Source organism: Trachurus trachurus (assembly GCF_905171665.1).
Source record: "Trachurus trachurus genome assembly, chromosome: 10".
Taxonomy (NCBI): Eukaryota; Metazoa; Chordata; class Actinopteri; order Carangiformes; family Carangidae; genus Trachurus; species Trachurus trachurus.
Genome location: NC_139894.1, coordinates 15,039,043 through 15,066,102, shown reverse-complemented (window position 1 = coordinate 15,066,102; position 27,060 = coordinate 15,039,043). Strand labels below are relative to the sequence as shown.

At 42.8% G+C, this 27,060-nt stretch overlaps 1 protein-coding gene across 3 annotated transcripts; it reads left to right on the top strand.

Annotated features, from left to right (window-relative positions):
* The first annotated feature begins 671 nt into the window (after positions 1-671).
* Positions 672-26,959, top strand: map7d3 (MAP7 domain containing 3). 3 transcript variants are annotated; one of them, XM_083980725.1, is made up of 20 exons: positions 672-776; positions 7,376-7,480; positions 7,833-7,913; positions 8,202-8,365; positions 8,801-8,912; positions 9,545-9,628; positions 10,379-10,486; positions 11,265-11,366; positions 11,814-11,915; positions 13,879-14,004; positions 15,829-15,968; positions 18,821-18,948; positions 19,062-19,282; positions 20,972-21,101; positions 21,377-21,662; positions 21,793-21,846; positions 21,945-22,008; positions 22,210-22,387; positions 23,586-23,878; positions 23,963-26,959. In XM_083980725.1, exons 1-20 carry the CDS (start codon positions 731-733, stop codon positions 23,968-23,970), a joined length of 2,532 nt encoding a protein of 843 aa, XP_083836851.1. In that variant the 5' UTR covers positions 672-730; the 3' UTR covers positions 23,971-26,959. The 3 variants fall into 3 exon arrangements, with proteins under 3 accessions (XP_083836851.1, XP_083836852.1, XP_083836853.1); XM_083980726.1 differs by lacking the exon at positions 9,545-9,628 and having other exon boundaries at positions 23,586-26,959; XM_083980727.1 differs by lacking the exon at positions 13,879-14,004 and having other exon boundaries at positions 15,853-15,968; positions 23,586-26,959.
* Positions 26,960-27,060: the final 101 nt, after the last annotated feature.

Sequence of the window (27,060 nt, the reverse complement as noted above, 5' to 3'; positions counted from 1 at the left end):
GTTGGCTTCCAACTAGTCCAAAAACTGTCAACAGATTTGTGTTTCAAAAAATGTTTTGTCCTTCCTTTCCCATTAACCATCTGATGATCTCTTGGATTTATCAGGCGTCCCTCTATAAAGTGTTTCAATTATAGGCCTATCTTCAGCAGCTCACTTTTTTAAAATTTCATTTTATTTATTTTTACTTGAGTAGGCTTTTTCCAACAGGATTATTATAGTGCCATATTTCTACATCAGAATATAGCTATCTCCCACCACTGGTCTCTTGTGCCATGTAATGTTCTTGAAAGTGGATGCTGAAGAGTCTACAAGTCAGAAGCCATATTTGATGATCTGATCTTGGCTCTTGAGTTCTTTAATTAAAAATAAAAACAAAAACCGTGTTTAATGATTTAAAGATGTTGCGTTTAAGTTGTTTCAAGTGCCAAACTGATTCAACATAGCTACTCTTTCTTCTAGGTTTGAATTGTGTGGCCTTTAATGTAGGTTATATAGCCTACGCCTTTGATTGTATCTCTCAACTCTTTCAAGTCAAATCTCACAGCTGCAGCACTTTGACTGTTTTTGCTCTTCTCCGCTTTGAGACGCGAAAACCAGTCAGAGTGACCCATCGCGGTTTAGCTTCCCTCTTTGGTGTCCACGTCCCCGTGGTGTCCGTGTCCTACCGGCTGCGATGCGTTACGCGCCCCAGCTTTAGAAAAAAAAAACACAGAAGGAAAACTTCATAGAAATGGCGGAGGGTACAACGACTCTCAAAGGCTTACGAGCCCAAATGGGTAAGAAAGAAATCTCGGCAGTCGTGGTTTTATGTCGGCCCAGTTGAGTGTGATAGGGGAAGTTATCAGTTAGTAGTGTTTGCAAGTTAGCGCTTTGGCAACTGGCAACTGCCGCTGCTAACCGGGGTCTTTGAACGTCTCATAGCGCGGCGAGCTCATCTGGCTAGTAACGTTAGCACCGCTGTCTAGTTGTCTGCTGACAATAGACACGGATAAAAACTTGCAATTCCTGATTAAATGTTACCCACTTTGATTGACTTTATCAAACCCGACAGGTTCACGCTGTTACATTTCGGTTTAAAGCAAAGACGAACTAGTTAAACTAACTGAGAGCCAAGTAGCTTCTCTTAGCTAGCTGAAGTTGCAACGTTATTTTCTGTCGCCGAAAGCCGGTTGATTGACATTTCACGACTTAACTTCCCTGGGGTGTTAGCACTGTTTAGCTTTGCTTTAGCTGTATTTTTATCGCAGTTTAATGGTGTTGTCTAATGTGGTGCTGGTGTGTGAATGTTAAGGTGAAAGACAGACAAACTCTCAGTCTGGTTTAACCGAAGCTAACTGCTTCGTGAAGTGACAAAAACGACGGCAGCAACGTTGCTCATCACCGGGGGATTATTGTCACAAGTGATCTGCTGCTGTGACCATCAGGGGAGAGTTCAGGAAGTTGTGTACGTCTCTTGTATTAAAGTTGACAGCGATGTGGGTTGATGCCCACAATAGAAACCACAGTGCTTCTTTCCTCTGACCACAGTTAACCGGTTACAGCCAAAGGTACATTAGTAGTTTTTGAAAACCTCCTCGCTCTTAAAACCACCATGTACACACAGTATTTCATTCTGCCCTATATCCATTATGCATATTTATTGACATATGGCATAACCCCCTCCGCTCTCTCTCCAGGGAGGGTAACTCTAACAATGTCTGACCTGAATTTCAGATAGATCAGCCGGATTGGCCAGACAGATAAGTCTGATAGGAGGAATATGTCTGCATGGCTGGCTGTCTTGATGCAGTGATAAGAGAGTTTTGTTTGGACCGGCAGCCCTTGTGTCACACACAGTTCAGCTAAGCAAAAGCCACATTGTCAGTAAGTGAGTATGTAGGCCAACTGTTGCAGCGAAGTCTCTATTACTGCTTCTTCTCCTCCATGCCTCAGCTGGCCTTTTTCAGACTTACATGGATGTTTACTGTGTCTACATCTGCAGGCATGAATGCATAGTTTGTTATGGGTCCAGCCGATATTGGGTTTGACGTTTTTTTTAAGGGTAAGAGGGAGTTTTCTGCATACCCACTGTGGGTGTAGGCATGTTTTACTCCTGGCAAAAACTGGACCATATTTAGCTGTTGTTCCTGTTTCCTCTCACTTTTCCATTCAATATTCTCAATCTGGAATTTACATCCACCCACTTCTGTGGTTTTATGAAAATACCCACCAAGTTTTAAAGTGATGTGAGATGTTGGAGTCCTGGCTTTGTGGGGAATAAAAGGATGTCCTGAGCAAAAAAAAAAAAAAAATGTTCAGGGTTCAGTCAGAGCAGAGGACTGACAATAATACAATAATGTCAGGAATCTATCTCGTGTGCATGGTCATTTCCACAAGAATGTCAGCGAGGGGAAAAGCTACCCTGCCATTATAAAGGGAGATCACACTGCTGCAAGTCACACTGCAAGGTTATCCTGATCCTGGCTCAGCAATTGCTGCTGCAACAGAATTAAAAGCATGAGAAATATTTCTGAACTGGTCAGATTTAACCAGAGAGGGAAATGGACCAGCCTCATTTTCAGTGTGCGAGTTCTTGGATCTGTCCACTTGGATTTCCTCCTCAAGCACAAATTTTCTTTTAGATTGACTGATCGAATGCGTTACAGTGTAAGTGAATGCATACACGCACGCACGCACAATACACCAAAGATTTGAATAGCAAAACATGTTTATTTGTATAATCTTTAACTATGGTCAGTGTGTCATCATGGTAGTCTTGTTCACAAGGCTTCAGTTGACATGTATCGATGTGTTTGTTTCTTTTCGGTCACTGTATTTCTTTTCTAAATTTCCCTCTAAAACCAGTTAGAGATAGTCCAGATCTTTGTCGGTTTCTCTTGTCAGTGCTGGCACATTGCAGACAATATCCCAGTATATCATACTGGGAAGCACATAGTCTGTGGGGCATAGTGTTATGGTTGGATTTCTCATGCTACTTGATTTATCTGTCATATAATCTTGAAACAGGATGTTGGGTTTGACACTCTGGGTTCTAACTTGTTGTGGTTCATTATGGCCTATAATCCAAATTATTATTGTGAAAGCTTGATTTAGTCGAATTACGATCTTCTGTTTTGATACAGACAGCTGACCATTTATTTTCTCAGCAGAGAATAAGCAGTAAAACTAACTGAACCTGTGCTGTAAGTACTTGTTTTAGTCCCTGATGCTTTATCATAAGGAAACAGATGATAGATTGAAGATCTGTATTGGTAATGGATTTGGAAATGATTAAATCCCTGTAATGCCAGGGAATGTAGTCCACCTGAAAGAGGAGACTCCCTACAAACCTGGGATGTGTCATCATTATCCTGCAAGTACTGCAAATAGCCAGGGCTTACCTTTGCATGAACAGGCCTCGAATAATCCCGAAGAAGATCTAGTGTGGTTGTGTGTGAGTGTGCATGTTTGTGAGCGTGCGTTATCTTGAGCCACAGTAGCCATAACGTCTGTCTCTGTCTAATGTGGATTAAAATAAAGCGAAGAAAAGGAACAAATTGGGCGGCTCAAGTGAATTCACCTGTTGGAACGAAAAGTCCCTGTACGCCACTGCTTAATTGTAGGAGCATATAAGAGGGCAGACTTCCTGTGCAACAAGCTACTTAATTACGACATGCTGCAGGGCACAGTAATGGCTGCACTTAGTGTAGGGGCAGGAAAAGGACCTGACCCACTGATTTAACTCTTACCTCTGCTATAAAGGAAGTCAGAGTCTGTAAATATAAAGATCCAGCCTATTAGCCTATTTAGGGGAACTAGCATTTGTTCAGCGTTAGCATTCAAATAGAAGTGTTATGACCTAATGCAGACTGGCCTGCTTCCTGTTTAGTGTTTTTTTCTGTCTGGGCTGCAGAGCCAGGTCATCACCAGACCAGACCCTGTAGTGGTCTTTACTGCTTCCATAATAACCCTGCAGCCCTCACACTGTGCATGTGCTGCAGTCAGAATGAGGCTCCAGTGTTTTTTCTTACTCCTTTCAAATGCTGCATGGTGTTGTGATAACTACTACAATATCTGCACATTGTTTTTATTCAATATATATGCCACAAAATGACCAAGAAAAGGAATCACAGACATTCGTCAACTATGTCGCACTTTACCTACATGGTTCATTAACACATTTTTACCAAACCCGACTGTCCATGCTGGAGCGATTGATTATCCAGTTTATTAGATTGTGCCGTCAGTGAGTGTGTAATGAGTGTTCATAACGACTAGTGGTCGTGTCTGTGTGTACCCTGTTGAACTGGAGTCTGTCGATGCAGCAGCAATAATATATGTTAATGTTTGCAAATCTCCATAGTGATGGAGTGACGCGAGACAGTCGCTGTGATTGGCTCTTTTTCATTTCTGTGAGCACACCTGGCTCTCTTATGGTCTGTTTGCATCACCACCATGAAAGCGTTTTAATCAATCAACACTATTGAGAGTGTTCATTTCATTCCAAGGTGCCTTTTCTGACTTGAGCTTATTTTGCACTCAGTTCAGTTCAGTTCAGCAAAATATTTGCAGCCTCAGTGTCTGTGACAAAAGTTTATTGAACTGGATATTACAGGTGAAAAATTGCCTTTATTGAGAGAGTCTGCATGGTTTTATCTCAACGGCGTTTACCTACTCAGCCTCTTTGCCTTCACTTCCCGATAATTACCACATAATGCAATTTGCAGATGTGAGTTAGCTTGAAGTCTTAAGCTTGTCATGTCACGGAAGGAGAAGGCCGTACTATAGTGGTTCTCATTTCAGGCATTTCCTTAGCGGTACTGTGATGAAATTATACCATTGGTAGATGTACTGTATATGAAACACACAGTCCTCATGTTAATAGTTTCTTGTAAGCCGAGACATGTTTGATCAGTCAGTCTTTAAAGCTATGAATCATCTCATTTCACAGTCAATGTGCTGCCTGACGCAGCCCTCAGCACGGTTATGAAGCACTTCATCCATCCCAAGCTGCTCTGTGGTCCACTTAGCAACAGTTACCCCTTTTCACAGGGTGCTCTGAATATTATTTCCAGCCCCTTTTTGCCTTTATCTCCTGCCTCCAGAGAGATGAATGTGATTTACTTTTTTAGTCGTGATTCATTCATGCCCAATATCTGTCTTTTACTCTGGTGTTCCCTAATCTCTGCTATCCTATACTGTCTGCTGTCATACAGTGTGTTACACTGTCGACAACACGCATAACTCTGGGCTGAGACAAGTTTTCTCGTATGACGTGAGTTCAGTGTGTTGAATGTGGCATTACAGGATTTCTTTTTTTTTAAGTACATTTTTTTGGCGTTTTTGCCTTTATTTGATAGCACATAGTGAGATAGACAGGAAAGGGGGAGGCAGATAGAGGGGGAATGACATGCAGGAAAGGTCTGCCCGATGCGGGATTCGAACCGGAGACGCCTGCGTCGAGGACTGTAGCCTCTACATGGGGCGTCCGCCTTAACCACTGCGCCACGCACCGCCCCCATTACAGGATTTCTACCACAATCTCATGGCACAGAAGTGATGATTGACTAATAATTAAATGAATGAATGATTTACTCCTGTGTAGTTTAGTCTTATCACAGGTGTCTTATATTCATTCCTCCAACCTTTTGGTCTAATAACCACCTTGGTTAATGGAGAGTTTTACTGGGAATTGGCTGCAGGCTGCGTTGACCTTTTATCTGTCCACTGCAGACAGAGTACTGATTATCAGCGGACTGGCGATGTTTTACCCTTTTCTCCGGCTCCTGGTCCTATTGATATATGGTTTATTGCAGCTCTTTTGGGGCAGATTGTTTTGCCAAACTCTTTGTGTGAGTTGCATAATCAGTTCAGAAAGCTCCATATTCATTGTTTTGTTTTGTGTACTTGTTCTTGTCTACGCTCATAAATCTTCCTGTGGTTCAGGTGCACAAACAATATTTAACAGTCAGCTGTTGGAATAAAACTCACCTCTCAGGTTATCAGCATCGCTTCAAACAGGCAGCAGGACTCTCTGCTTTCCAGAGCAAGTTAGTAGACTAGAGGGTGGTGCTTGTCGGTGCCTGTGGTGTGCACAGCATGAATGTTTCCAGTATGCAAAGACAACACGGTTTAAGGTATCACTTCCTTTGACGTCCAGTCAGAGCTTTAATGTCACTTTTTTGAATTAAATGTAAATCTTAGATCAGAGAGCTTTCTGAACAGTCCAGGCATTTTAGATATCTTTCTATAGAAGAAAGTGCCCATCAATAACGTGAATATCACATGACTGCCCATGGTTTGGTCTCTTTGTCAGCAGTTTTGTAATGCTGAATATACACACCGACTCAGAAGGAAAGAGCCAAGAGAAAAAGCTGATACTGGGGGCTCATAAAGCTTGATCATGTTTCCTTCCTTCCTGCCCCTGTATCTCCTCACTATGGCTTTTTTTTATTTGTGAATATTCGTGGCTGAGGAAAGTGCGGATGACCCTGTGGTGGTCTTGTTGTTGTAAATACTATCCTTTAAAAATGTGTTTACAACTGGACATACACCCTGAGAAAGATCTGTGTGAGGTCGAAACGTCGGTCCTTTTTAAAATAAATTATATATATATTTTTTTCTACATCAAGGCTATGAGTTGAGCGACTGCTTTTTTCTTCCTTCACTGTCTTTGTTCCGGCTGTCAGCTCCTCTTCAATTCTGGTGTGCGCTCCTATCACGTTCTTTTAAAGATTACAACTGGACTTAACCCAAAACTGCTCAGTAGTCTAGTCTGTGGCGTATCCAAACAAAATTATTAGCAAGCAAGCACATTCATGTTTTCCCACTGTGTTGCAAGAAATCACATCCACAAAGAGTCAGTTTGCTGTAAGGATTACTAATGCATTAGCTTTTGCATATTCTGGTTTATCAAGGTGGATAAACCCGTGCAGCAGTGACTGTGTGGATGTTTGCCCTGTAAAGATTTAATTAATTCTTTATTTATTTTTGTTTTATGCTGTGTGCACCCCTGGGCATATTAGTTGCATACCAGGAAGCTCACAAGGGTTTGATTCCAGTCATGTTTCTCAAAGCAGCCCATCCCTTGCAGCTTGTCACAGACGGGAGGCTACGGGGTTGACCATGAGCGAGGGGGTTATGTCTGATGGCTGAATAGCTGGATTGTTCTGAGGCTTCAAATCTGCTGGCTCTCTCTAGAACCAGCATTCATATGGAGAGCAAACAAAGCACAGAGGAAAACAGCTGATTTTAAACTCCTGGCTTTGAGCAACCCAAAGAAATTCTTTCTCTGTGATATAATGTGATACACCTGCTTTGTCAGACCTGACATTGTATATATGACTCCAGTTCTCTGATGGTAAAATGATGGGTGTCTGTGTTTTTCTACATACAGCTGCAGCTGCACAGGCACAAGCCGAGGAGCGGCGTAGCCTGGCAGGAAATAGTCCAGGCCCTACAACCAACGCACCACCAGCTAAACCTCAGGGGTGTAAGCCAGGTAAATGACACCACACCTTGACACAGAGACAGATTGGTTTTCATAGATACTGCTCTGTCACTACTCTATTGTCTTCCATAATCATCAATAGTAATCATCAGTAATTAGATGCAACACAATCCACTTCCACCACCCTCTCAGTGTGGCTTACTGCAGGTAAACCTTAGTCGTCATCTTATTACTTTAACAGTTGACAAAGCTCATTAAGGAGGGTCACATGCGTACATCTGTCTGTCTAATTCAAAGCTCTTGCAACACTATGCTTCATTGTAATCACTAGTCTGTGTATATGCTTTGCTACATGTGTTTTTCTTTTTATTCACATGCCGTATTCCCATGGATGTTTTTGTAGTCATTGACGGTGCCTCACTTAGAATAGACGACCGACTGCGAGTGGCTAAAGAGAGGCGAGAAGAGGCAGAGAGACAACAGGGTAAGAGGGTCGTCCTTATTTTTTTTTGTCAAAGACAGCACTAGCCTTTTTAACTGGATGTGAAATTCAACAGAAACTAACATTTTAGTAACAGTTTATCTTATTAGCAGCAAAGATAACTGATGATAAATATGGTTGATGTCAACCAAGGCTTTATATACATATATATTTTTAATTCCTTGCTAGTGTTTCTAGGATCTTTCCAATGAGATTATTATTTTAAGATTGTCCATACTCATAACAAGATGACACACTTATAAGTGGCTTTACGTGTTGATGTGCGTACAGCTTTGAAAGAGTCTCAGATCATGGAGAGGGAGCGCAAATCCAAGATGCAAGTGGAGCGTCAGATGGAGGAGCGTCAGAAAAAGGTTGAGGAACAGCGAAGAAAGGAGGAGCAGAAACGACATGCTGTGGAGGAGAAGAGGAAGCAGAAACAGGAAGAGGAAAAGGTAGCTACACCACAGGAGGAGATAGAGTCTTGAGATCCGCAAAGCTTATTTTGCTCAATTGGTTTGATTCCTTTGACAAAAAGAATTGCATTTGTATAGACACAGGTCTTTGTTTAATTTATAGAGTTACAAAAGAGAGAACAGTGTTGTTGGGCTAACACAGTTATTATCCTGTGACAGTCTTTAGTGTTTAAGGTAGTAGCTATGGATCTCTACCATGCAATATTCAGTATACAGCCAAATGAGATTTTGTGTACAGAGTAATATCTGATGCGATAAATAAATAGTGTGTATATACACCGTATTTGTAAACCATAAAGCAGAAGTAGTATTCATTTAAGAAAACATGCACCAAAGCTTCCGCTTCACTGATGAATGTTATTCTGCTCTGAATGACCGGCATTTTTCTCCTGCTCTGTCTCTGCTGCGCTGCAGGAACACTACGAGGCAGTGATGCGACGGACTTTGGAGCGCAGTCAGCGAGTGGAGCAGAGGCAGAAAAGATGGTCCTGGGGAGGACTGTCCACAGACTCAGATGGACGAACAGGTAGAGTTTCATGTTCGTCCTCTTTCCTTTGTGCTTTTCTGTTCAGTTTGACCTTCACCATTCCCTTTGCCAAAGTGCCAGTTTGGATAAAAAAGAGTGCCTTACCTGTTAAAAAAAATGTGACAATTTAGTGGACTTTAGGTTCAAGGTTTCTCAGTAGGTTGTGGTTGTGGTTGTGTAGAGGCCACCATGTTTCTGTTATTCAAAACAATACTATACACCAAAAAAACAACAACAATGTACACAAATAAGAGTACATCTAAGTTGTGCTTTCTGCATTCAGTTCAAATTGCATTCAAGAAATGATCAGTTGCAGCTATATTGCTTGTTTTGTTAATTGATAGTGAGATGTCAGTCAAGCATAGATGCATATTTCATAATTTTTTCATGCTTGTTAACTTAAAAACTTAAATTATAAATACCCCAAACTCTTCTTTTGTATAGTATTGCTCCGATTGACACCTCAAAAAGTCAAAAGTAGTAACTTCAAAATACACTGGATATTTTGCTGATATTCAGATTAAGATGGCTGATGGCCTGGTTTTACTTTAATCTTTCTTTCCTTGTATGAAGGATGTGCCCCTTCCTCCTGTATTTTATGGCTCCTCGTTGAGAGCTGTCTTTTCCCACAGGAGACTCTGATGCCAGCGCCTCGTCTCCAGTAACTATAGTTGTCTCCCCTGCCTCGCCAGAAAAGCCACCAAGGAGCCGACAAGGTTTTGTTTGTTGATCATTTGCTCACCAATTGTAGACACACAGCATGGGCTGGCTCTGGTGCTCCAGACAGCATGGTTACCCACCGACCCTCCCACCAACAACTCCCCCCCTCCCCACCTACCCTCACCTGCGGTCTAACTGGCAGTTTTTCACTAACAGTTTTTTTGTAGGAGGCGTATGTTTTGAATGTGTGGTGGATTAGCTGGAAGTGTAGCTTTTAGGTTTTCACTCATTCACACTTTTGGGCACTTCCAGGTCACTTGTGCAACTTTGCATGGGAGCCCAATCTGATGGGCCAGAAACAAATGGGACTAATATCATCCCCGGGTTCTCTATGTAATGTTGATGCTCTCGTCTTTGGAGTGGTCACACATTAGTGTCAACTGTTTACTAACCGCAATGCCTGTCTCTGAAACCACAACAACTATGTTCTGGTTTGTTGGAAGCGTGCATTGTCATGTTTAACATAACATTTGCTATCGGATGTACAGTGAAATATAAATATGGTGTTTTGGAAATCGTGCATCACTAATGTGGACATTATAGGGATATTATATCTGAGGTTTTTCTTCTTCAATGGCTTCTTTTCGGGTGTGTTCATGAAGGCACGCATCACCCATTGCATATTAGGGGTATTAGGATCTTGCAGTACCTTGTACTCCCTCATGTGCTCCCAAAAACCCTCCCCTATTGGCTGGCCTCCAGTGTAAACCCTGCCTCCCTTGTCTGTCTTTCCTCCTCCCTCTTAGTGGACAAGCGTTCCACATCCACCATGAACCTGAAACAGCCGTCCGAGGCTGGCATCAGCAAACGCCTATCCTCTTCCTCTGCCACCCTCGTCAAATCTCCTGACAAAAGTAAGTCTTCCCCACCGTCCTCTCCCCTTGCTCCGTCTCCCACTCCCCACTCCCCACTTCCCTCCCACCCACCCACCCTGCATTCCAGTGCCGTCTTAATCAACATAGGACCTGTCAGACAGTCTTTTATCAGCCAGGTAAATGTTTTTCTGTGATAATTCATGTACTGAAATCTACCAAGAGATAAAACTGTAGATAATCCAGAACAACCCCATTTTCTCTGCCAGCTCTTAAGCTTAGAGTGAACTCTGACCTCTGTCCTCTCCATGTCCAGGATTTTTCACACAGGCTCACTGGAGCACAGACAGACTGGTAACATGCTTTAGCTCTCTGTCTCTGGTTCCAGCTAATGATGAATTAGCACCTTTTCCCCATTCTGTTGCATCCATTCACAATGCACCGCTGCAAAAATACATTGAATCAAAATTTCTGAATCACAAGGGGTCCCAAGCATCAAATTGTGATTTGTTGATAAAAGTACTCTTGTAGTCCTATGGGCTGTCTCAAATACTCTATGGCATAATTTGATTTGAGTGTAATTGATTCCTGTAGAAAACAATCAACACAATCAGCTCATTCATATCTCTCCACAGCTTCTAAGGGCCATTTTACCTCTCAGAATATTTCTCCCTACCTCTCAAGCTGATTAATAATTATGCCACCACGCCTCCTTTTCCAGGCCTATGAGGACATGCTAAAAAGTCAGAGAGACTTTTGTACTAGTCACAAGAGACTGTTGTGTCAATTCACCGTTGGGTGTTTCATCATTGTCCCTCAGGAGTTAAGCCGAGGAGTTCATCTTGTAACCGGTTGCCTAGCAATGGCAATGCTGCTCAGGCCAGTAAGGAAGACGGCAAAAAGCTTCAGGTGGAACAGACAGGTGCAAACGCTCCCCCTCTCCATCCCACACTATAACTCATAACTAAGACGGTGTACAATACACAATTTTCCAAACCACTAGAGATGACAGGGAATATATTTCCATTAGATTCAGCTCTGTTACAGCTATGACAACCACACAACAAGCTGACTTTGTACACGCTAATGGTTTAAACACTCACAGCTACAGGTTCCCTGTTGTACTATTAATATTGTAGTAATCTGATTTAGGGAGCATCAGGTAGTATGATCAGATAAGACAGTTACAACTGTGTCTGTGTGTTTAGCCTTCATCACTGAAACTGGGACATCAGCTGCTGTCAGCCCCAGCCTGCTGACTCACATAAAGCCAAATGAAGTGCACATGATGTGTAAACTTTCTTGGGGGATTCTTTGTTGACTCCCTCTCAGCGCCTGCTTGGCTATAACTCCACTTTCATGTCTGTAGGCAACTCTGTGAAGAAGAGAAGTTCCTCCCTCACTCGAGTAAGTGTGGGCAGAGCACAGACCCCCCCTGCCAAGCCTGATAAGGGGACAACGGATGATCAAGGTGGCTAGCATGAACAATCGGCAGTCATTTTTTCTCATGCCCCTATCTGCATCGCTAAGGCCTCCCTCTTTAAATAACAAGCATGTGGCTCTGATCTCAGCGGTTCACTCATTATGAATCCACTCAGTTCCTTTTTAACAATACTGTCAGAGTATTGTCTGAAACTAAGAGGTTTTGGGGATAACATTTCCATTTGGCTCGAGTTGGTGTCATGGAGCCAGCTTGTGTTGCTTTAACCTCTGTCCATCCTCACCTCCTTCACCCAAAAGTCTCTCACTGACTACTGAATCACCTCTTGGGCAGCTGCTGAGCTTCTGTCGTATGTCTGTCTGTGATTTAACTGGGAACACTGCGCTCACCCCATGTCTGCCTTAACCTTTCTGCTGTCACACCCTAACAGATCCTGTGCCGTGCCATGTTTCTCACTGGTTGATTTTTCTATTAACCTTTTTTTAATTGTTTCCTTTTCAAGTGTCAACTCAGGAATGATTTTGTTTGTGTGATGTTGTCTGGACTAACACAGTGTATTGTTTTGTTGCCACAGAGTGTTGATTGTTTTACCCCCCCCCCTCTCCAGATGACGTCATGGCTGGATTTAAATCACTGGCCTCGTGCTTCAGTGTGGTGTGTGTCAGTGCCATCCCACTGTAGCAACCCCAGAGCACAGAAATGACCACAGCGACTTATTGCAGTTTGTGTGCTCCCATTAACCACCATTGCTTTCGTTTGTCTTCTAGTTGTGTCGGCCTCCACGAGTTGTGAAAAAAAATGTTTCTGTCTTGTACAGATGTATGTTCTGTGTTATTAACATAAGCAATAATACAACACAGCGTCCATCATTCACACTGACTTGGAGCTTTGCATCTGCAGTTAAAATATGATTTAAAAAATAATCCCACACACACTTTTCTCTTCATAACAATAACTTAAATAACCTAAATGCTTGATACTTGGGTGCAGAGTGGTGAGCCTTGCTGCCACGCTCCAGGGGCTAACACTCATCAGCTAACAAAAAAAAAAAAAAAAAAGCAAGTCTGTCGACAACAGATGTCCTCTCAGTAAAGGGGCTCCAAAAGGAAGTGTGACTCTGCAATCTCCTTTTGAAGATATAGCGTTCAGGGACTTGTGGCACGATCAACCCGCATCACTTAAACTGTTCTTTTGGAATAATTTGTACTTTGCATCTTAGGTAACAACAGACTTAATAGGGAATCGTTAATTCTTTTATTTTCTGAAAGCAAGAGCTCTTTGTTTCTGCTGCGAAATCAAGCCACACAATAGTGCTTTTCTAACAAGCTGACTTGCTCAATACTGGCCCTTTGTACGACCAGACGAGCTGCAGTCGGCCATGTCATTTTAACTTGGTGGTTTAAATTGACCACCTTCTGTATATTATTCGCCATAAAAAGTTTGGGCAGTAGAAGCTAAAGAGCTCTTGTCTTGTCACAGTCTCTTGCCCTTTCACTTTTAGTCTCTGGTCTCTTTCACTTCTCATCTTCCTCCTCAATAGTATTCCTCAGCTGTCTTTGAAGATTACTAATCGTTTTTTTTTTTTTACCATCAGCACACCTTCCCCTGCCTCAAGGGACCATTGATTTGAACCCATTTTCTACTTTGACTACTGTTTGAATTGATTTGGTAGTTACCAGACAATCAGCGTTTGGTCTGTCTCAGTATTCTTCCATGGTGCCTGTCTCTTATTGTCTTTTACTGACAATCTTTATTTTATTATATTATATAATGATAAGGAGCCCATGTAAAACTATTGAGACACACATAACCTTTGGTTCTTCATGTTGATTCTCTCATGTTGGTTAAATCACATGGTTACCCTCCTCACCCCCCCCCCCCCCCCCCCCCCCCCTTTGTTTTGCCTCTTCGTCCCCCCATTCTTGCCCACTCTTTCCCTCTTGGCCTTTTTGTTCTTCTCTTATTATTTTCGGGTGAATTTTCGGCCGTGTAGCTCGCAAGCCACCGGCCAGCACTGTGGATGGAGGGGTCCTTAGTCGCCTGCTCACCCCCACCCAGGCCTCACTAGCTAGGAGCAAGAGTGCCGCCGCCCTGTCCGGTGAAGGAACAGATGCTCAAGGTAACCTCCACACAGGAGACCCTGACGGAGAGGAAGGATGGCTAGACGTAGATCCTCACTTAACGCTTATTTTATCAGTCAAAAAAGTAAAACCAGTCACTCCCAGTATCGTCCCAGTGCCCTGCTGCAGATCCTTCTAAAGCAAATGGTGGCGTCTTGGCCGCGGTGTGGTTAGAGACTTTGCTGCAGCTCCCTGTGTGTTTAAAGGCAACTATTGTAATGATCAGCTGTTTATGTATGTACAGTAATTACTTGCAGTAAGAACAGTCATGTGAGGGTGCATAGTTACTAAGTAAATATTGACAGACGCACACACGGGTCCAGCTCACATGCACACTCAGATCTGGCACAATTGGCTGTTGTGTGCTGAGCTGGGCTGAGCAGAGCAGACCTGCGCGAGCAGTTCTCTGCATCTGAGGAGCCTCAGGGTCCACGCTGGGAGATTTGCCCTAAGCTGCTTACCTGTTGGTTCTTGTTACGTCAGATTGAGACTGTTGTGCTATTGCATGTGCTGTCATGGTCAGACCAGGCTTTCTGGGACTGCATAATGTGGCACTGAAATGATAATTATTGGCATTTTTCATAGATTATATGGGCTGGAAATCAGTACACCCCTGTTCTGCCACCAGATTTTGAGCTTACAATTAGTTTTGACAATATGATCAGAAGAGATTTTATATCTCATTGAATGCCTTTCATGTCTTTGATTATGCTAAAATGAAAAGTGGTTGTTGAAGATGAACATAGTTTTATCCTCAGCATAAAATACCCTTAATGAACCCCTGAAGCACAGAGATGAATATTGCATTTTTCTCTTGTATTGACTTTGTTTTTAAGGATTTAAAGAACACCACTGATGCTGCAAATGGTTGTTGTATTTATTGACTGGGCCATTGCAAACCCATTAGCAGCTACAGATCTCCAGCTAAGTATAGCCACAGTAGAAACATGACACATCCGCATTAGCAGCAGCGACAGCAGCAATGGTAGCTCATGGCAGGATAAAGTTCACAGTCACCATAGCTGCTGCTCAGTATGCAGTCAAAATGAAGTAGAGAACACATTTGTGGCCAGGCTGTGGCAGGGAGAGTTCTCCAGGTCTCAGGATTATCAGGGCTAATCCCTCAATCTGACGCAGCAAGCTCATAACCCGGGGACAACAGTGTTTCTTTCAAGAGAAGGACTCAAAGACAGCAAATCACTCGTTTTTTCTAGTTACTGCAACAGAACACAGCAAGGGACAATGTCAACACTGATTGTGTGCTTAGTGTACTAATGAAATCTGTGTGTTATGTGTGTGTGTGTGTGTGTGTGTGTGTGTGTGTGTGTGTGTGTGTGTGTGTGTGTGTAGTGACAGTGTTGGTTGGATTGCATTGGTGGTAGGTTTTGCCCGGTGTGCTGTGGTGCTTGTTGTTCAGGTTTTGTCCATGTATGGTGTGTTCAGCAGCTTTGGCACCTGTAGAGTGTCTGGGGCTTTTGTGACATTGTTGCTGTCTGCTTCCTCGTGTCTCCAGTAATCTCCAGCCCAATCAAGCCCTGAGAAATCAAGCTGTTGCCTCACCCCAAGTGCTCTACCTAACAAATCGCTTTTTTTGTGCTCTTGTCCCCTTCTGAAAACACTCTTCTGCTTTTCTTTCAACCATCATCACCCCTCCCCTCTCTCATGCTCTCCCTTTCCCCCTCTCCATCTTTCCCTCTTTATTCTTCTCTCTCTCTCTCTTTTTTTTTTTTGCTCTTTGCTGCTTTGCTGCCCAACTTGGCCGCTTATCATGCCTCCCATTGGTTGTGCTCCCCTGGCCCTGCGATGACTGTGTCCTTTACCAGAGTGTCACCTGTGTCCTCGCTCAGCCTCTGCCAGCCCCCTGCACCCACCGCGCGGACCCGTGCGGAGCCGTAGCATTGACCGACAGAAGAGCGGCATGACCACCTCGGTTTCAGCTGATGGAGCCCTCGACCCTTCAATGGTGAGAAAAACCTCTTGACTTGTGTTTTACTGACCCCACTGGCCCACAGAGCAAACTGTCATAGATTTACCCCCCAAAAGATTCATAATATCAATGACTGGCTGAGTTGAAAGCTTCTACTGAAGATGATTGAGATTTCACAGCCCCATGTCATTCAATGTAGTTGCTTTTACTGATGGAGTAACCTGCATGCAGGTCTTTAGATAGTATCTACCCATATTCAAACTACAGGGTAATAATGGATATATCCTATGTTATGTTATGATATGTTGAACATTTTGGGATAGTGAGGACTCCGACTCGATGATCAAAAAAGTTTCATTTTATGGCTGAATGTAGAGAATATTTGCCCTGCAACATAGCTGCTGGAAAATAACACAGGGCTGTGCTGTTGCTGTGTTGTGTAAAATGACGCTATGCCAATCAATTACCGGCAATATTTGGTTTAATTTCCATGTGAAAGTCTTGAATTTGACTTGCAGAACACAAACAGGCTACAAAAAACATTTAAGTGATTAAACTAATTGTCGATAGCGCTGGAAGAGAGAAATCCCTTTTGCAGAGTCTCAGTAGAAACTGTGATGAAGTGATGATGACAACAAATGTGTGCATTCTTACAATGAAATGACGTCACTCAGAGAAAATGTTAATGGCACCAAAGGCTCAGATTTACAGTATATGTGCATATCCGGCTACATTTGCCTGTCAAAGTACCTCTGCAGGATGCTAACCAAATGGAAATGTTGTTCCTCCAGCTGTTGGCGTTAGCTGGTCACTCACACAATCCACATTATTTAAACTTGTTCATACACTGGTAGAGTTTTAGCCCCATGTGCTGCTGTGAGATCTGGTTTTCTCACGTGGTGGCCTGTAGTGCCTGGCTCTTTCTGTCCTCCTCACTCCTCTGTGACCGTGAAGGCCCTCATTGTCGTAGCATGAGACAAAGGGATTCACAGTGGCCTGATTATGGACAGATCATCCCATGCAAAGCAGACCCCACCCTGACCTGGGGCCCTAATGTCAAAAGCCTTTGACTTTTCCTCACCTTCTCATTTTCTTCTCCCCTCCACATGAGCAGATTGGTGTGGAGATAAGTGCCTCATGACTGTCCCTCAGCCACTGCATGACACTTGACTTAAACTGTGTCTTTCCACTTAGTTATATGATACTGGAGATGTTTATTTTCACAACAATCAAAAAGTGTAGGGGAAATGTGCAAAAAAGTGATGTCGGGGTCGTCCCTGGATCTTGTGGTGGCCAGTGAATCGCACATCTTGATTCATTGCCAGTGAGATCAGTCTGTCATAAAGCCAACCTCCTGCCTGCACCAGTCTGATGTTATTGGCCCTGCTGAGACTCAGGTGTAACTTGGTCTATTAGTCGATGAGCCCATTGAGCCCATGTCATTCAATGACTCTGTCTATTTACAGTTTTTGCCATTGTGCTACATTGACACAAATAAGAAATGAACTTCTGGTTATGAAACAGTCACTCATTTATTGTCCATCTATCTTGTTGATCAAGCAGTGGGACCACAGCTAATTGATTGATTAAACTTTCTTAATCCCTGGGGGGGGGGGGGGGGGGGGGGGGGGGGGGGGGGGGGGGGGGGGGGGGGGGGGGGGGGGGGGGGGGGGGGGCGGATTAGTTTGTCCCAGCAGCACACAGAAAAAACAAAACAAATCACAATGTATAAATACTATAGACAGATAAAAAAAGTACCCCAAACACACAACACCCAATAAAATTTGGATCAGTTCAATAATTTCCCGTGCTCAGTTCTAGAAGCTACACGTGTTATAGAGTCTGATAGCCTCAGGCAGGGTGGACTTGCTGTAGCGCTCCTTTGCGCATCTGGGCTGCAGCAGTCTGCGGCTGTGGTCACTCCTCAGGCTGTCCAGAGTGAGAGTGTCCAGAGAAAGGGGGTGAGAGACATTGTCCATGAAACGGTTTGTTATGAGACAGTTTCTTACGTACGGAGATACAGAAAATGCATTGTTTCTTTCTATCTAATAAGGTTTGCCTGCTTGGCATTGGGTGCACACTGTTTGGGGTGGGAGTGGGACAGCGCTCGTATATTTGTGTCTGAGTGTCACATGTGTGACCTTGTTCTGCACTGCTGTCATCATGTTTACAGTGCCAAACATAGCACATGAGCATTAAAAATAGATGAATTAAAACCTGACCCGTGTCCCCCTGTAATCGAGCGTTGTGAATATAATATATGATATGTTACCGAAATGAAAAGAACCAGGACCACCATTAACATAGAGGGTTTTTTTCTACTTTTTTTGTGGGTTTTTGTTGTTGTTTGCTTCATATTATAGGATTTTGAGTTCTTTTTTTTTTTATGAACTTGTGAAAGATTGTTAATTTGTGTAGAAAATGGTTCCCAAACACAGCATTGGATCAGAAAATCATAAATGTGATAAGAAAATATTCCATCATTCTGTTGCATAACATGACATTTCCCTTTTATGATGTTTATCAATTTTATTTTGCCTATTTCTTCCATAGTATTGAATACTTCACTTGTTGGAGCCTGTACAATAATTTCTAAGATACAGTCTGAGAAGGAAAAATGACCATTTAATAGCTTAATATCTGCATTAAGCTGTGATGAGTACACAAGTTGTCCTTGCTGTTGTGGACTGATACCGATACCACCTAGTCACATACCGATACCACCTAGTCACATATTTTACTGTTTTGCTTATTATGCAAGGATATTGAAATTGAGTGATTTTGCAGTAGACAGAAGTGTTAATGGGTGGTCTTTTTGAGCTCTAAAATCTAACTTCAGAAATGTAAAATTCCTTTTCCACCTCTGTCCCTTTTCTGTGGAACTACAGAAGGATAAGCAGTTAACGCCTGGAGGCCAACGTCCCGCCTCCCCATCCACCCCCCTAGGACGCAACCGTTCACCATCCCCAGCCCCCAATCCAGCTCCAAAGAGGACCCCCTCCCCAGGAACAGCCAAGTAAGACTACAAGCCTTCAGCTCTAGTGATTTAGCTGTACTTTTCTTCTTTTACAGAGATTGGATGAAGGCCATTATTACAGGACACAACTCAACTCAAATTTATTGTCACAGGCAAGGTTCCAGGACACGCCCACCCTCACCTGGTGCGATGAAACAGCGTCCCCCATCCCCCCAGCCTGCATCAACCAAACCCCCACCCATCCAGAAACCAGCTCTCACTCCAACAGGGCCCCCTACTTTGCGAAAGAGAGACTCCAAGTCCAAGGAACTGTGTCCTGTGCAGGCGACGGCTCCACAGTCCTCTGACAGCAGCAAGACCAAAGAGAAAGATGGTGAGCAATTCTCAGTCTTAATAAAGCCACCCATCAATATCAATGTGTGAATGTAAACTGTTTCATATTTATACAACGCATGCAATATAACTCCTTATAAAAGCCAGACTTTAACAACCAGTCAACTGACAGATTGTAATTAGTCAGTACCAATATTTGCCAAGTGTGATTCTGTGTTATTCTGGCAACCAGGATGTTTGCACTAGTGCATCCAGACGTGCTGTCAGTTTCTGGGAGCACAGCAACACAGCAGGACAATCGGAAATCTTTTTTCATCTCAAATTAAAATCACCATACAAGTCCAACAATAAAACATTTTCTTTAGCATTTTACTGAGTCCCCTCTTATGAATTATTACATACTATTATGGCTGTACTGCAGTTGGTTGTAAATAAAACTAATAGTACACAGAAGCTCCACTTATGCAATATCCACCTGTTCATTCAACATGATATATTTTCTGATTGGGGGGGGGGGAAATCAAACTGCATGAGCCCTTGGATCCAAAAGATATCGCAGAGGTGGATTTGGTGCATTAATACATCTCAGAAGACAAAATGGTAGTTCTGGTAACACTGCAGTAAAGCTAAATTATTGTAAATATTTTCAACAATATTAATTATGTTTCATGATGAAAGCTAACGCAGCCACTAGCAAATGACAAATGCATCCTCTGATCACAGATTAATCCTGCTTTGAGGAGCAATCTGTTCAGTTTGAGAGTATTATTGTGTGTTTTGATAGACAGACTCCAAACCGTATTGTGTGTGTGTGTGTGTGTGTGTGTGTGTGTGTGTGTGTGTGTGTGTGTGTGTGTGTGTGTGTGTGTGTGTGTGTGCGCGTGTGCGCGTGTGCATGCCTGTGTTTGTGTCCAGCAAAGTGACGTGGCAGAGGCTCAGTTTGCAATAAATCTCAGAGGAGCAGGAGACCTATTAAGTCCCAGCTGGAGTCACATCCTGTTACAGACCTGATGTTGTTTCTACTGCCACCTCATGGACAGAATCATGCTCTGCAAGATGAAATTGCTTAGTAATGGTTTGATACTTCACATCAAAGGGCTAAGGCTATTGCCCAGGATTCTCTAAAATAGTGCAAAAACAAAAATTCTTTTAGAGGACACAAATAATACCGGTAATACATTTTCAAGTCTGACTTTATCAGTACATACTCCAAATATGTTGATTACATTGCTCTTCTGCACCTCATAAATTGTAATCTGCAAGTGTCGGATGGGTGATGTGGATATAATCCTTTATAATAGTGAATGTAATTGGATATCAAATCAATATATTTTAGGATATGATAATTTTCTCGAATAATTGAAAATCAGTTTTAGTTAAGTGCACTGTCATGCACTGGTATAAACCGGTTTATGCCTTCTATGACCTAGTTATTTGCTTATAAAAAAGGATAAATGCTGTGATAGTGATGCAGAATCTCTGAGGACAACAACGAACGCAGAGATTGTCATGTGAAAGTTATACAACTTAGAATCAGGCCACTTTCTTATCTTTTTCTGCTGGTGCCTTTCTCTCTCCCTCGGCAGTCAAGCTCTCTGCCTTCTGTCATCAGTCATCCTGATGTCATGTTCATGTGCTTTGGTCATTCGTTAGCGATAAAATGAGAAATGGGTGACGAGTGACATAAAGTGCTAAATGCATCTTCTATATTTGTCTTTCCACCTGTCAGACTCTAAGGGCGCGACAGGCACCAACTCGGCTGCTGAGGCGGCCAAGATCCTGGCAGAGAATCGCAGACTGATGCGAGAGCAGAAGGAGAAAGAGGAGCAGCTCAGGGTACAGAGAGAGGAGGAGGAGAGGTGAGGACGTTAAACCAATGCCATTTTGATTCGAAGGAAAATGCAGAATTTAAGACTCATGGAAGTCGCTATGAAAATGTTATCAGGAGGACTGATCCATAGTTGTAAAGTGAAACTGAATCTTGTAATAAGTTAAATAGGCATTGAAAGTACAATGAGCACAGTGAATGAAGTTTATGTTGTGTAGCAGCCGCTGAACGTCCACTTACAGAAATCACAGTACCTTTAAAAGGCCGTTTTTTTTTTTCAAACATTTGCTGTTGGTTTGTATCCAGGCTGAGAAAGGAAGAAGAAAAGCGTTTAGAGGAGGAGGCTCGGCTGATACGTGTGGAGGAGGAGAAGAAGCTCGCAGAGGAGAGAAAGGTCATAGAAGAAGAGGAGGCTCGCATGGCAGAGGAGGAGCGGGTGAAAATGGCAGAAGAGGAGGCGGTGAGACAGGCCGAGCTGCAGAAGGAGCGAGAGGAGGCTGAGGCCAAAGCTTTGGAGGAGGCAGAAAGAGTCCGTCAGGAGAGGGACCGCATCATGCAGCAGAACCAGCAAGAACGGATGGAGAGGAAGAAGGTAAGATGCAAGGAGGAAGGAGAGAATCTGCTCAATTAGTTTGTTCCTGTAAAACAACAAATGCTTCATATTTTTAACGCTTCCCTGTAAGAAATCATTCATGAAATGTTGCATATTCTTCCCATTTCAGAGAATTGAAGAAATAATGAAAAGAACTAGAAAAGGGGATGGACCTGATGGAAAGGTGAGCTCACATTCACACTCAGCTTGTGTGTGTGGGGAAAATCCTCTGCACTGGATGTGTGTTCACATGTTAATAGTGTACCTGCTGTGTTCGTACAGAGAGATGATGATAAATCACCGGAGAATGGAGAAGATGGTGGGGAGATGAGCTGTGAAACCAACGGTTAGTCTTCCCTTTACCTTCACCCTTCAAAATGCACAACAAAGTGGCGTCACTGTGTTTTTGAATTTGGTGTTTTGTCTCGTGAGAGAGCAGCTTCCCATTTTTGTGTTTGTTTGAATGTACTTTACATGAATTGTTTGTTTGTGTGCATTTACACATTTATCTACGTTTTATTCAAATCCATCTGCTCAACTCTTGTAGCCCAGGGAGATGACATCACTACAGAGGCCGACAGAGATGAGTGTGGCTCAGACGATATGGCCTCTGGTGAGCCGGAGCTACAAGAAGACGAGCCCCTTGACGCCGTCAACGGAAAACCAGAGACTGACGACAAGGAGAATAACAATGGCATAAGCACGGAGGAGACTCAGGCAGTAAGGTATGAGTGCATAAAAAAACCATGACAGTGAAACTCACACAGAAACACTAAAGTCAAGTGTGATCCTGAGACAACCAAAGCAACAGGCTCAAGCTATTGTTTTCCATTACACACCCGCCACCATGTGAGGATCTGCTGGGGTCTGAGTGATGTAACTTCTGATCATCAGATGGGGAGGGTGTGCACGAGGCTCTGTGCAGATGTCTGTGTGCGCTACAGTCTGCTGCAAATCTACACAAGTGCAACAACTGTGAATAGGTGCTATGAGCAGGCTCCAAATGGATGAAAAACAGTATAATTACAACAACTGCATGTCCACAGCTGTCTATGTCCACCAGACATTTAATTCGATGCTTCAGAATCCCGTTGATAATACTGGAATTGTCAACAGCTGGAAATTTGCCAGTGTGAATTTTTTGAATATGGAACCTGCTTGATTTGTTTGGATTAGAGGAGATTTTTTGATGCACGTCAAAACGCCCACAATCTGTTGGTTTGTAAATAACAAAACCAAAACATGAGCAGCTGTGTGGTAACTCTCCAAAAAAGCACCAGAACATTCACATGTTTGGTTTAACATTAGTTGAAATACGACGGCGCTACCTGTAAATTTGTAGGGCTGTCCTCAAATCAGGAATTGAGATTCAGGTCAGACTCTGCAAATTTTTTTTGTTTTAATTAACACTCAAACATGAGAAGTACATTGTTTGTTACCCTATGCAGGTAGTGCACACTCAACTCGAATACGTACATGTTTTATGACTCATGTGTTTTGCTTTTCTTCATCGTATGTGAGGTGAGAACATTAAATTCCCACAAAGTCACAGTTGAGTCTCAGGACTTCTAGTGTTGTATCCCTAGAAATTGCTTTAAAAAAAACAACAAAAAACTGCACTTGTGACTTGTATTTTAGGATTTTCTTCTCCAGTAGAAATGATTTAGCTCGGGGCTTAGTGCCACAGAGCGGGAAGGGAAAGTAAATGAGAGATGAACTAACTCATTGTTGGTTTTGACCTTTCTGTGGGATCTGTTTGATCGCTGAAATATATAAAATAACACCAGGCTTATGTTTTATTGGCCTGGATTTCCCTCTGTCATCATGCTCTCGCTCAGAGTTGAGTGGTGCTGTGAGAATTCTGTCTTCAGCCTTTCAGATCATTCTTGTAACAAACACTTCTCTCCCACTTCCCCTCTCCAGTCCAGCCCCGAAAGGCCACCTGGTGGAAGGCTCAGAGTTCCTGAATGAGCAGGACTCTGCCAAAGTGGGTTTGGTCTCGGGCCTGAATGGTAAATCCAACCAGTGGAGCTTCGAGGAACTCATTGACCTCAATGTCCACTCCAAGACTCGGCCCCTCATGGAGGCAGAGGACTGTAACCAGGTCTTGATCAACTGTGACGGGAGCTCAGATGGGACCAGGGTAGCCTTCGAGGACAAGGGAACCCCTGTCAACACCCTGCATTCCTCTAATCAGCCCATAGAAGCCCTTTCAGGTGAGGGGTCAAACACGCAGCCGCTTCTTGGGGAAAGCGTAGCTTCATGATAAACTTAAACTACTCTCTCCTGTGTCTCTGTAGAGATTTGACGCTGCAGCCATTGCTGGAAAGCCTCTCACTGTTGCACTCCTGAAGTTCCTGTCTAGCTGAGCTCCTTTAAGAAAAAAAAAAGTCCTTTGTTAGCTCCAAACAGCTTCCTCCTCTTTGTCCTCCTCCTCTTCCGGCAGGAGGAGCACAAGGTGAAGAGGAAAGACCAACCTAAGTGCAACATTTGCACCCTACATGATGAGGAAACAAATATATTAAAAATATATAATAAGAAAAAAATATACTTCAGGGAAATTCCATATATTCCTTCAAAGTGCTTGTTTCAGGTCTTTTTCCTCTTCCTCTTGTGTTTAGTTCTTCTCCAGATGTTTTTTTTTTCTATGTTGTGTCAGATTTTGATTGTTTTTTAAGAGCTTTGTCTTTGTCAGGGGTGCATTGTTGTAATTTATTAATTTTGGCTTCTTTGTTATTGTAATTATTATTATATGTTAATTTTTTTTCTCTTCTGTGAGAATATTCCAGGACACATGCACGTTAGGTTGTGTGAACTGAACATGAGATAAATATCGTGAGTTACAGGAAGAAGCGTTAATACATTCTGATGTGTCGGGGGTTGAGGGGGGATGACACCCCAGGATCTGCATGTGATTGATCTAAATTTACTTGACCGGCTGTTTTTTTGCAGCATCCAGCAATATGGCCTTACAATGTTTTTTCTTCCCCCCAACTTCTAATCACTAAGCATGAATATAGTGAATTATTTGTGCTGAAGCTCATACACGCACAGTTTAACAGTGTCCCATCGCGCGCTGTCAGTCAAGAGTGGATTCTGTGTCCATGCTACACTTCACACATCTCTGTCCTTATTCACCCCCTTTTTTCAAGCCTAACACACAAACCCCCCTCTCCCTGCATCTGTGTTTCCTTCGTTGGCCACAAGAGGGACTCATGAGCACAACTGTTACATTGAAAGCTCAAGTGAGTGGAGATTTAAGACGACGCTGTAGTGATTTCACATCAGTGAAGTTTCAGCAGTTTGTTGATTTAGGGCTTGTGGCCCGTTTAGGTTTTATTTTTTTTACATATGTATATAGAATATATGTTTACTAACATCATTGTAATTTACATCTTAGTTTGAGTTCTAGTCTCTGAAGTGATGACTCCATCAGCTGCATCTTTTTCCACTCATCTGTCTGAATAACCGTAACTGTGACACACTAACTTAACAGAGGTGAAGTCCTTTAGTTTGATCCACAGCTGCCTGTGAAGGCACGTGTGTTTGTGACTGAACTGAACTTGAATGTTTGACTCTTCTTACATGTCAGTCATGTTCAGAGTAGACATCACCTGTACTGAAGCTAGAAATCAGGTTCTCAATTTTCTGGTTTGAACTTTACCAACACATCCACACACACACACACACATCTCCATCTCCGACCCTCCGCCCGGTGTCGCTCGGTCTTTAGCTCCACTTCTTTCCCACAAAACCATCCTCTAAAATTCCAGTCGCACCAGCTGCTGCTGACAAAAAGCATTTCAACAGTTTTTTTTTTATATAATATAAAATTGGGCTCTTTGTTTATATATGAAAATACATTTCTACATATATTTAAGTGTTATTGTATTGTGTATATAATCAGTATTAGGCAAATGAAGCCATGTTTAGGAGGGAGTGGTGTCAGGATGTGGATAATTGAAGTCTCAGTGTATGTGTATGTGCTATAAGTTTAAGGTTTTGTTTCTTGACACGTGCCCTGTGACAGGGTAGTCGGGTGAGGTCTGCGCAGCCTGGAGAGCCAACAGTTACATGAGGCCGTGTTTCACAGCAGGTCTAAGCGAGGACACTGTATATGTGGTCTGTGTATATTTGAGAGCTTTCAGTCCTATATCCCCGAGTCCTGTTTTTGATCCTGACGTTGCCTCACAAACTAAACACGTTGACATTTTTGACGGAGATTAGAGCTCTCACAACCCGCAGCAAGTTGTCTGACCCTTGAAAACAGTCGTGGCTGTGCCTCAAAATGAATTTAATTGTCATCAAAACATATTTTCTATGACGTCAAAAGACGCGAGGATGTTGCCCTGATACGCATATCGACTCATTTTGCAGCCGTTCTCTTCTGTAGCACAAGGCAGGGCATATCCACCAAACCAAGTCTGACATGGGGCAGACATGTTTTCTGTCTGTTCTGGATTTTTTTTTCTAACAAACTGTGTTTAAATCTTGTAATTCTCGATGCTTGAATAGTCTAAGCACAAGGTTTGGGGACCTTCATTTTTGCCTTGTTCTCTGCCGGCTAACTAAATTCTCTTTGTACATAAAAACTAGAGGCTTTTTAGGTCTTAGCTTTGATTAATAAGCTCAAAGAATGTAACAGACTCCATAAACCGTCCTTCATTATTTACCATGTCTCTCAAAGCTGCCCACTTTTAGCTTTCATACATTATTCACCTAGGAACATAAGACTCTTTGCACTGTCTCAGATTACTTGCTGCGTTTTTAAAGAATGGTTACTGAGGAGTTGCTTTACTGTACAGACCCATAGGAGAGATGTGTGGGTTTGCTCCCTTTGAAATCTCATTCCTAACCCAAAACTTGCCTACTACACCCAAACTCCACCCAAAACCCTTTCCTACTCTTTCCACTCATGAGTAACACCTGTTGGGGGGCTGTTGCAGCTGCTGCTTGAAGAGATACTGTATCTATTCCAGGTTCCTGCTGCGTCTTTGAGGGCTTGAGTACAGGACCGACTGCTTTAGTCCTCACTGTTGTCTCTATAACAATAGGATAGAACGGTGCCTTAGATTGAGATTTAGTATTTTTATCGTATCACAGCAAACTAAGAAAGCTTGTCTTTACCTCAGCCTCGACAATCAGTCCACCCAACCAGGGCAACAGTGTGAATATGAATATTTCTCTGGAAGATTTACAAACCTAACAATGCCCTGACCACAAATTTGTACTGTAAATATATCTAAAGTGTACTGAGATGATACAAACTGTTAAAACAATAAAGTCTTGCAAAAATATTCCTGTGCCATGTTTTTCTTTTCTTTCTTTCCAAATTCTTGCCATTAAAAAAAAACAACAAACGGACGTCATTTGGCTTTTTTTATTCTTGTTTCACGCG